Source organism: Mercurialis annua, linkage group LG5 (genome assembly GCF_937616625.2).
Source record: "Mercurialis annua linkage group LG5, ddMerAnnu1.2, whole genome shotgun sequence".
In the NCBI taxonomy this organism is placed as follows: Eukaryota; Viridiplantae; Streptophyta; class Magnoliopsida; order Malpighiales; family Euphorbiaceae; genus Mercurialis; species Mercurialis annua.
The window spans coordinates 7,411,823-7,423,857 of record NC_065574.1 but is presented as its reverse complement, the minus strand read 5'-3'; the positions used below and the strand labels follow the sequence as shown (position 1 = coordinate 7,423,857).

At 34.2% G+C, this 12,035-nt stretch overlaps 1 protein-coding gene across 1 annotated transcript; it reads right to left on the bottom strand.

The window, feature by feature from the left end:
- Nucleotides 1-1,873: 1,873 nt before the first annotated feature.
- Nucleotides 1,874-3,483, bottom strand: LOC126680805 (leucine-rich repeat extensin-like protein 5). Its single transcript, XM_050376003.2, has one exon. It carries the CDS (start codon nucleotides 3,356-3,358, stop codon nucleotides 2,165-2,167), a length of 1,194 nt encoding a protein of 397 aa, XP_050231960.1. The 5' UTR covers nucleotides 3,359-3,483; the 3' UTR covers nucleotides 1,874-2,164.
- Nucleotides 3,484-12,035: the final 8,552 nt, after the last annotated feature.

Sequence of the window (12,035 nt, the reverse complement as noted above, 5' to 3'; positions counted from 1 at the left end):
AACATCACATTTGTGCGTTAAAATTGGAGTCTGGTTATTCACTTTTTAAGACGTTAGAGGCATAAATGAATCTTTTCGGGCTTACTTGATCATGGAGTTAAATCTTATGGTTATAGATAAATATTTTTTCTTTTAAAAAAGAGTAATTCTATTTAACCCAATTTTTTTAACCCACGTGATGTGACAACAAATGAGTGGACCAATTTAAAAAAAATTATGCATATATTTTGAATAGGAATTAAACTAATAAAACATGTCATATAAAACGGTACAATAAAATATAAATTAAAATAAGTGAATTAAGTATTTTCTTTTAAAAATTTAAAAAGAAGAATAGAGAGTTTAACCGATATGATATTTTTCTTATCAATAAATTTAACTCGAAATCGTTAGTAAATTTTAATTGATGTCATTTGCTTTTCTAATACGAAATTTATCACTTGTTTATTTGAATGCTAGTACGGCTCACATTGAAAATCAAATGCAAACTATCTAATATTACAATAAAACTAATTTTAATTGAAAAATTGGCAAATTGGCAAATTCCTACAATATGTTGTTTTTTGGTGTAAATAATAGTAGTATATAAATTGAAATTTATTTTTTTTTTTTGGTACAAGGAAAAGAGGCAATTGCCTAAAACAAACTAATGAAAAAAACTTGCATCATGAAAAATTTCAAATGAATCGAGCCTAATCCATTGAAACATAGAATATAACTTCATGGACATGGAAGCGCCACATACCCATTATAGTGGGGTATGAGAAACCCCTTCCATATCTTCTCCTCTTGCCATCATTTTTCCATCTGTGTCAATGAACTCTTCCATCATTGCCATTTCAATATTTGAATTTTCCAGCAAACTAAGACAAGGGTCAATAATGTTTGTTTGCAAATGGCCACCGATGTCTTCTCTATCTGGTGGTATTGATTTCTTGTTAGGAAAATGAACAATGTCACTATCCATCTTCTCCATCGAGGTTGTCGAGATTGTCCTCTCTTGATTAACAGTAGAGGAGTTGTAAATTACATTTACTGCTGTGTGTTTTGAAGAATCCAAAGAAGTTTGGACTTTGTTCACGATAAAACGAGTTTTGGGTTGTTGACTTGAGCCAATCCGAGCATCCTCTGAGCTTTTCAAATATGATAGACTATCATTATCCTTAGGGGCATTTTTGTCAAAGTTTGCATGACTTATCTGTTTACTTCCCATATACTGAGGAAGACTATTTCTTTCCAAATTCTCTTCCACAATTACCGGATTATTGCTTATCTCAGTAATATCTTCCACATTATCCCTTTCCAAAATTTGAAACCTAGAGCCCCGTTGATTGTTGACATTTGAAGATTTACCGCGATGTAAATTATTTTTGTTACCATTACTAGTTGTTGACCTTCTCTTCTTGTTCACCATCATCCAAGGCCCAAAACTAGGGTTTGCATTCTCCCCTGTAACGGCCGCCGGAGTCTTTTGAACATTATTCTGACCTTCCATAATAGAGCTAGAATTCACCTGGTTATTGATAATGATCTCAGGACATTTCTCTTTAACGTGACCAAATTTTCCGCAATTAAAACAAATCCTAGGAAGGCATTCATACTCCACAAATTGCACTTTTCCATCGAGACAGAACTGCGACACTAAGGGTTTGTTTAGGTCCAAATCCACAGCAATTCTAGCAAACTTACCTCTTTCCGCAGCTTCCGTGAAATAATCAATTTTGATAACACGGCCAACCATTTGGCCTATGTATTGATATAAACACAATCAATTTTCTAAAATTTTAAAAAATAACTACTAAATAAATTGATTACAATTTCATTTACTTTATAAATAAATTTCATAACATTTTAGAATTAAATGAACCGTTAGACTGCCTGTATCACTAATAAGTGTGAATATTAGTATAAAGTAGTAGTACTAATCAAGTTCCTTCGTACAGACAGTTTAATTAGAAGATCAACAAAATTAAGCCATGCAAATCCCACTCTATAATGACCGGAAAAAAAATGAAACGAAAATACATAAACACTAAACAAAACTACGACGTCCAGACTCTTATCTGCTTAATTATTTTGTGTGAGCAAATTACTTCGAGTACTATAAAAGAAACATTCAAATCTTCAATGAATGCACAAAAGTTAGGGGTGGTGTCAATGGTTGTCATGGCTCATTGAACATAGCATCAGGTACAGGTGGTGCATATGAAAATGGTAATGGCTCCTGTGGACTATCAATATCAGGCACCAACGGAGGTGGTAGAAAAAGATCAGGTACCGTCGGGGTTGATATTACAGGCGGATTAAATGCAAACGGTGGCTGATCTGGAGGCAGTAATGGAAATTGCGGAGGCTGATAATCCGGTGGTGGAGAAATATTAATGGGAAAGAATGGTGGTAAATCTTGCACTGGCGGTGGTAGATTGAAAATAGGGACTAGTGGTGGTGCTGGTGTAAACTGATTATCAGCTGGTGGCATATCTTGTTGTGGTGGCGGATCAAACATGGGGACAAGCGGTGGTGCCGGTGTAAAATCAAATGTTGGTGTCGGTGGTGGATCAAACATAGGGACTAGCGGTGGTGCTAGAGGAAACTGATCATCTGGAGGTGATAGCCATGGTATAATGTCAGGTGGAGGCGGTGAAGGAACTAATGGTGGAGGTGGGAATATTATTGGTGGTTGTATTTCAGGAGGTGGTGATGATGGAGGGGGTGGAGATGGAACTAATGGTGGTGGTGGAATTGGGGGTGGCGGAGAAGGAGAAGGAGGTGGTGGAGAAGGAACCGGCGGTGGTGAATTACAGTTGCAGGGTGGTGGTGACGGAACAACAGGAGGTGGAGATGGAGATGGAGATGGGACAACAGGTGGTGGAGATGGAACAACTGGAGGTGGAGAAGGAGAAGGTTGAACTACAGGCGGCGGTGGAGATGGGACAATTGGGGTGGGAGAAGGAGGAGGAGAAGGGACGAGAGGTGGCGGCAACGGCGGAGTTTTTCTCTTAGGAGGTGAGGGTCTGGGCGTAGGGTTAAACGGATTGTCCGGCGAAGGGTAAGTAGGGAAAGGCCATTGGCCACATGAATCAAACAGGTATTCAAAAACAGGGTCACAGTTAGATCTTCCTCTGCTTCTGCTTCCGCCTCTTCCTCTTCCTCTGTTTCGGCTTCCGGTTCGGCCTCTGCCTCTGCTTCTACTTCTATTTCCGCTTCTTGACGGCGGAGTTCTATTACTACTGCTTCTTTTTTCTTCTTCTATTTCTTCTTCAGTGGTGGTGGTGTTGTAAGTTGTGGTGGATTCAAGGAGTGAGTGTGTTAGCAAAAGGAGTGAGAAGAGAATAAGAATGAGTATGTTTAGCTTCATTTTGTTTGATCTCTCATCTCTTCATTTTTGTTTACTCTACTCTGCAATCTGCATGCATGAAGCAAACAACTCAGATGAGTATATATAGGGCAACATTAATGTTTGTCTATGGCGTTGGTTAACATTAATGTTCTTGTATGATGCCTCTACAGTCTACTAGCTACTACCACTGCCAACATTTGTTTTATTATGGCTATTGGCAATATTAAACCCTAATCTTTCCTGTTTGTAGCAGTTTAAGTGCAATTTTAAAACGTTGAATCACACGTCCTATCTTTTAAATTTTTGGTATTGCGGTAATGCTTGTTGGGTATTTTGGTTTGACACTGCTTCACACCCAAAAAGAATGAAGCTACCTATGAATTTGTCGACGGAAGTCTTCTTTTTCGACGATGAAGTAAGATAAGACCAAGATCATGAACTTATTATCCTAGGTCGGGACAAGTTGATAGGATCCCTTTTTTACGTCCCCATGTCCCTTCCGGAGTATATTTCCATTTCTTACCTTTATAAAAACGGTGTCGGTTTTTTTAAATATTTTTACAGTTTTATATTTTGTGAAAAACGACTATATATAAACTACACAATGCCAACAATTAAAAAATTAAAATATGCGATATAATATTTTAAACATTACTAGTTTGCTTTGCAAGTGCGCTTGCACATGATTTATAATTTTATTATTTATCATGATTAATATTTGAGATTGTTTGAACGTAATTTTTTATTATATGAATATCATGATTTTATATTTGAGATAGTTGAATGTGTTTTTTTTATTGATCATCATTTATATTTGATACTATTTAAATATAAAATTAAAATAAAATTAGATTAATAATATAAATAAATTAATACATATGACCATATAAAGACGTTAAAATATAAAATATATTAGTTGCATAAGATTTTTAAGATCTATTTTCTACAACCTCCAAAATTTAATATAGATATGTTCATGAATCTATTTAATATTATTTATTTAAGATTATACGCTTACTTTATCTATTTATATTTTAGGTGTGATATGAATGGTTAATTAATATTGTATTTGTAATATGATCTGTTAATACATTATTTATAATAATAAATATAAATTTTGTATGATAAATCCTATATATATTATATTAAGATATAAATATTTTAACTTTGTTACCTAATAATTTATTATTTATATTTAAAATTGTTGAGCGTGATATTAAAACTCTTATATTTGAAATTTTCACATGTAATTTTATCTTTTTTTAAATTTATCATAATTCATATTTGAAATTATTTAAATATAAAAATATTAAATTAATAATATAAATAAATTAATGTATATAAGAAAACTCGATGTTATTCATAAATTGCAATATTTTAGAAAAGTTAAGAAGATATGTAGATAAGTTTTATTTCCATAAAAGTGTTAGAGGTTGATTAAGATTAGAAAAAAATTCTAATAAGAAAAGTCTATTATGAAGAGGGTATTTTTGTCTATGAATGAAAATGTTCTTTCCGCTAATACAGTTTTATATATATTATAATATAGATATACATAGATAGATAAATTATAAATTATATATAGATATAGATATAGATATTTAAACCGCTACAAATAAAAAAGGTTGGAAGTAGCAATACAAATAATCTTTTGTTTTTTCTATTAACGGAGGTTGATACAAGCGATAAGCGGCTTGCTATCGCTTACACAAAGTTTCGGGCTCGAGTCTTGCGAGTGTAGAAAATCTCCGCTGACAGACTCACCTATCATGTCAGGTGCACGACGCGGATCGGATCGACATTAATCAGGACAACGGTTAAAACCCTATGAGCAACAAAAAAAATCTTTTGTTTTATTAATACACGTTTAATTTTCTTGTTTGACAGTGTCCCATTTTATACTCCGTTAAGTGAATAATTATACAACGCAACGGCTGCGCCTCGTCATTCGTGCAATAAACCAATAAGGCATTAGCCATGTGCAAATGTTTAATGATAAAAAAAATGAGTAATAAATAAAAATTCCCTATCGTAAATAATTATTAGCTTGTTGTAAAAATGACGTGACACATCCGTTGTGTGGGATAAACACTCCCGTTAAGTACTGGTAGCATATTTTAATTTAACTAATGTGGCGTAAGAATGGCAGTGTGGTGGTAAAAGAAGAAGCATCTATAGTTAGACAAGGGTAGAAAAGAGAGGAATTAGCGTGTTTGATGCGTAATACGCAATTAATATAGCAGCAGTAAATGGGAGTAGTAAGAGATACAGCTAATTTTTACGAGTTTCAACACAAAAGGATATATTAGATGCATGCAACCATATCCTTATTCCACCATCCATGTGTATTGTGTAGGTTGAAGATGAAGATGATGAGGCCTAGTTTCACGTGCCATTATTTTTCAACATATCTTCAATGCATTTGCACCTCATGCTTTCTTCTTCCTATCTTTGAATGCCACCACCCTCTCTCAACTCATTTATTTCCCCTTAACTACTCTTTCTTTGACATAAACTCTCATCAAATAAAGAAGGCAAAAATACTTAAAAACCCCCCACCTTTAATTTTGTTTTCAATTGCACCACCACGTAGGAGAATTTTCAATTACACCTTATTTAGGGTTTTCAGTTTTCGTCTGTACCCCAATTGACTAAAATGATCTCTTTTCATTTAGAAAAAAGTTTAAATTAATCCTTCATATACTAATTTATTTGTTTTCTTCAAATGGAAAAATTAATGACACAATCCCTCTATTTAGTTGATTTTAATAATTTTATCATTAAATTAATTAAATTATCAATTTTTTATATTTTGGGGTACAGATGAAAACTGAAAACCCTAAATAGGGTGCAATTGAGAATTCTCCTAGGTGGTGGTGGAATTGAAAAAAAGTTCAAAGGTGGGGGAGTTTTCAGTATTTTTGCCAATAAAGAAAACAAAGTCCGGTGACATTAATTTACAGATTAAAAATTTAATAAATATGTTAAATTTATATATATTTTTATTAAATTAACCTTTTTTTTAAACTTGTTAACAATAATTATTATAATTCTTTATTTGTATTTTGTACTTTTCTAATGAATTAATAAGAGATATATGTGGAAAACTAGTAATAAATACTTTCTTAATATTTTAAAATGACAAGTATTAAAAGACAACTATTTTAAAACGGAGGGAGTACTATTTTTTGTAAGATGAGTTTTAATAATACTAATACTATATGTCATTTGTAAGATGAGTGTTTATTTAATGAGGAATTCTTATATAGATTTAATCTACCATGTCATGTAGATTGAGTCAACCACATTATGACACATTATGAGTAGGGTGTAAACGAACCGAGCTGCTCGCAGCTTGATAAGAGTTCAGTTCGTGTTTGTTCGTATTCTAAATGAACTGACTTATGACCTTGATTTTATGTTCGTTAGTTTAAACAAGCTGAATATGAACATAGTAATGTCCATCTCGTTTATGTTCACAAACAACTCGATTAGTGGTTCGTGAACGATCGAGATCGAATAGAGTTGGTAAACAAACTCGTTTAGAAATTTGATTAGGGTGTTCGCGTACTAATTCATGTTTAAATTAATTTATATATAAATATTTTATATTATTCTAAAATTACATAGGTTTAATAAAATTATCTAATTTTGATATAATATATAAAAACTATGTAGTTTTGATATAAAAAATAATTTTGTACTCGCAAAATTTATATGTTTTATCTATTACACGAACGGGTTCGTGAACGAGCTCGCGAACAAGCTCGTTTGGTACTTATCGAGCGTGTTCGTGAGCTTGTTCGCAAGAAATGAACGAACACGAGCTGAACATGAACAGTATAAACACTACTAGAAATCCTTCCATTTGCGACGGAAATTAGCGACGGAATGCCTTTCCGTCGCTAATTTCCACATTTAACGACCGACTTGGCGACAGGAATGGCAACCTGTCGCCAATTTGGAGGGAAAACGATTACCGACGGAATTTCCGTCGGTAATCTGTCGGGGATTTGGCGGGCTGATGGCGGGAAGAAATGGCGCCTTTTTATTTTGGGGTTAGCGACCGGACTTATTAATCCGTCGGTAATATTACCAACGGATTACACAATCCGTCGGTAAATCATTTGGAAACGGTACACACCGTTTCATTTAAGATTTACCGACGGATTACCGACGGACACAATCTGTCGGTAAATCTTAACCTAATATCACAGCGCCGCAACAGTCAGCAGCAGTTCATCTTCTTCCTTCTTTCACTTTTCTCCCATTTTGGCGATTTCTCCTCCCATCTCCGGCGATTTCTGCTCCCATTCCGGCGCCACTGATACCACTCCTCTCCGGCTGCCCCCACTCCTCTCCGGCGCCAGTACTGCTGCCGCCACTCCTCACCGGCGCCACTGCTCCTCCACCGCCCCCACTTCTCTCCGGTGCTACTGATCTCCGGTAAGTTAGTTTAGGGGTTTTATTAATTTTTATTTGTTTTATTTATGTGTTTTAGTTATTTAATTTTTTTATTTATTTTAACAAAAAAAATAGCTGCTGCAGGCCACCCTCCACTGCCGCCGGCGCCGCTGCCTTTCTCCGGTCTCCGGCCACCCTCCACTGCCGCCGGTGCCGCTGCCTTTCTCCGGTCTCAGGTCAGTATAAATCATTCAATTAGTTTTGTTTATTTTATTAAATTTAGGTTTAAATTAGATTAGTTAATATTATTAAAATTAGGTTTAAATTAGATTAGTTTTGTTAATTGATTAGGTGTTTTTTTAAATTAGATTAATTGATATTATTAGATTAGATTAGATTATTGTTTATTAAAATTTATAAGTTTATTTTAATTAGGTTGGTATTATTTAAATGTGTATATTTTATTTAAATTTATAACTTTTGTAATAATATATATGATAGTTATATAAAATTAGGTTAGTTTTTATATTTGTGTAAATCTATTAAAATTAGGTTAGTCAAGTAGACTAAATTATTAATTGAAAAGATTTGAAATTAATTTTTTTTTAATTTGCTTGGTAAAATTAGGCTATTTTATTAATACTATCTTATTAATGAAGTTAGTTAATTAGGTTATGCATGAAAATAGGATAGTTAATTTTTTTAATAGTTAATTAATTTGGTTAATTTTTATGTGTTTGATTTGAGAATTTAGCGTATGTAGTTAATAATAACCGTAACTAATATAATATTATATGTCATATAAAACAATATAGATGAATGATGTTGGTTATGTTCAAATGTGTATTGTTTGATTGCAGGATTTCCCTGAAAAATGGGTGATGCTCATTTTTAGGGAAAATGCTGCCGGATTTTTGTTAAAAATATAATAACACTTAGAATATTGAAAAAACGTATCTTGATTAAGTATTAATTTGTAGTGTTATTATAAGCTGATCCAAAACTGTTAATGTAGGTTTGTTTCTGACGGTTGCTGATAGGCGCTGATCATAGTCGTTGTCGTCTGTTTACGTCACTTCTACAGTATTTATATCTCCTTTTTATTGCGGTTCTGCTCTTCAACAAGTAAGTGTTACTGCATTTTTGTATTTTATTTTAATTAGTTAGAGTAAATTGAATAACTGTATAAATTTATTTAACAAAGATTTTATTCCCACCAAATAAAATATAGAAATTGCATAATATAGAAATTGCATGATTCGTTTAAGTGTCATTTATGGATTTTGACTTTTATTTACGTTTGTTGATGTGGTAACTTTATTTTGTTAATAAATTATGTGTTATGGTTTTTATAATAGTTGTGTTTATTTTTTTCTTGTCGAATATTTTTTTGTAATCTTTTTTGCAGATATGAGAGGTTCAGGTGGTTTTTCTGCCGGCCGAGGCCGCGGTAGGGATACAGTTCAGGGACGCGGACGTAGACGCGGCGACCCAGAGCAGGATGCCCCTGAGGACTCGGATCCCGGGGCTGAGCAGCAGGTGCTAGCTGCTAGACCTGGGCGTCATGGAAGCGAGACTGGGATACTGCTGAGGCTAAGAAAAAGTCTGATATAGCACGAGCTAATCGGATGAGTGAGCCGTCCGGAGCTGGCACCGGACCTGTTTGACATACCGCAGGATCGCGATCGGCTACGAGGCATAAGACAGTTATGGTATGTTTTTAATATTAATAATCGTGTTAAATATTTTGTTTATCTATTAATTAATTTGTTCATTTCATATAATAGACTGAGGAGCTTGATCGAGAGCCCACTTTGGCTGAGTTGCATGTACGGTTGCACCTGACCAAAGCTGATCGGACTGTCTTTGTTGACAAGAGATCAAAGGATAAAAATGTAAGTTTATTTTAACCTTAAGTGACTGTTTAATATGACAAATATATAACTTTAATTATATAGACGTTGTTTATAGGATGTTTACGTGTTTGTTGTGGGTGTTGTGATTGCTGTTACTTATAGTTGAACAGAGTGTCTGTAGTTTTTGCAGGATGTCCCTGAAAAATGGGTGATGATCAAATTATAGACAAAATGCTGCCCAATTTTAGTTAGAAATGTAGGTTTAACTAATCTATAAATTTGTATTTTTTAAATCTCAGGACCGTTTTCAGGCAGAGCTTGCTGCAGCAACACAGTCTCAGGCAGCTGGAGAAGGGAGTTCGTCGACTCCAGAGCCGATCGACGAGAACGAGCTGTATTTGTCTCTCGAGGCAATCAAGAAGCAGCGAATCTACGGTATTGGATCGGCTTCAGCATCCTACGTCGGCCAGAGCAGCGCTAGCCGATTGCGCCGCGGCGGATCATCCCAGCAGGGGAACGTTAGTACTGAGGACATAGGGCAGCGTATTGCTAGGGAGGATGAGGAGCGGCTCGAGCAGCGGATTCGTACTGTGGAGGCGGGTTTTGAAGAGCGGGTCGAGCAGCGGATCCGTACTGTGGAGGCGGGTTTCGACGAGCGGATCCGTACTGAGCTTGCGTGGCTGATGACTACACTCCCACCCGAGTTACGCCCGCAGTTCCCACCACCCCCATCCCCTCCTGCTGATGACACCACCAGTTTAGAGTAGGCTTGTGATACACTTGGACATATTTATGCTTTTTGTTCGTATATATATATATATATTACGGATTTGGTTATATATATTTATTGTTTCTTATGTATGTGAATGGTATATTTAACAGGTCTAACGAATAACAGAAAAAATATGAAAATACGCCGTAAAAAAATAAAATTTTGCAAAAAATAGGTAATTTAGCGACTACTTTTTTTAACTTTAGCGACGGATGTTTCCGTCGCTAAATTAACATGACACGACTGTTTCTTGCAATTGGCGACGGAAAATTCTGTCACCAATTGCAAGAAACAGCGACGGAATTATAAGTGACGGACTTTCCGTCGCTATATTAGCGACGGAACGTCCGTCGCTACGTCGTCGGAAATTGGTCGGTTGGCCGACCAATTTACCGACCGTTTGCCTCCAACTTACCGACGGAATATTCAGTCGGTAAGTTGGCGACAGACGGTGTTTTGGGTCGCTATTACAATTAGCGACCCAAAATCTACCGACGGACGCCGTCCGTCGGTAATCCGTCGCTAATTGTAATTAGCGACGGATCTCAGGTGTTTAACGACGGAAATATCCGTCGCCAAACACCTGTTTTCTAGTAGTGAAAATTTAAATGAACTAAACATGAACAACTTGTTCGCTAAACGAGCTGAATATGAATGCACCAAAACTTGATTAGACTCGGTTCATTTACACCTTTAAGAGTGACTTTTCGTTTGTTGAGTTGTTAAGAGAGGTGCCAGTCTAGCTGAGATGCCTGAAAGCATTTCAGATGGTTAATTTTTTCGATTGTATTTAAAAAGAATTGACCATCATTTTAAGAGTCTGTAAAGATTTGACATGTTATTAAAACATAAAAAAAACATAAATATAAGACGATTCTGATTTATTACTTGAATATTTAAAATGAAAAAAAATTAGACCCCACGCCAACTTTTAGCAAAAATAAACCTAAAAATATCGATTAACTTTCCTTTATTGTAAATATTATAATTCTTTCCTTTATTGTAAAGATATTATTAAATTCTGAAATATTCTCACAAGTACTTATATATTTTTAGCTTAATAACAAAAAAAATGCCAAAACTATACGTTTTGTGTTAATTATAGCCAAAACTTTAAAAATCACCACATTTAGCCAAACCTTATATGTTCTGTTTCTTTTTTAGCCATTTTTTAATCGAACTGGTTTTTGTGACACCAAGTTGTCCACGTCACTGCCAACTAAGAAATTGGCTGGCATGACAGCTGAAATATTTAAATTAGGTTTGGCTATAACTAACACAAAAGAAATAGGTTTGGTGTTTTTAGGTGAATAAACCTAATTTTAGATTCAAACCAATTTATAAATTTAGTAATTAGTAAATTAATTATATTATTTATAAAATTTATATATATTTAAAAATAATTAATATTTCCTCTTTAATACTAATTAAAATTAATTTTAATTTTTTACTAAATCTAATATAATATATTTTAATGAATATGTAATTAAAAAAATGAATAAATGTATTACTTAGCAATTAATGTTGAATTAAATTTGGTGAAAGTGTTTAATATTCGTGATTATTTTGAACTTGATTTATTATTTTTAATGTTGTTGAGATCTTGTTATGACTGGAATAGTTATGTATAAATTAAGGTAAGTTTTTAGTTATGCCGAGTAAA

Bases quoted from the DNA above. Each gene is read 5' to 3' on its own strand.
- LOC126680805 (XM_050376003.2), bottom strand. From the start codon at position 3,358: ATGAAGCTAAACATACTCATTCTTATTCTCTTCTCACTCCTTTTGCTA.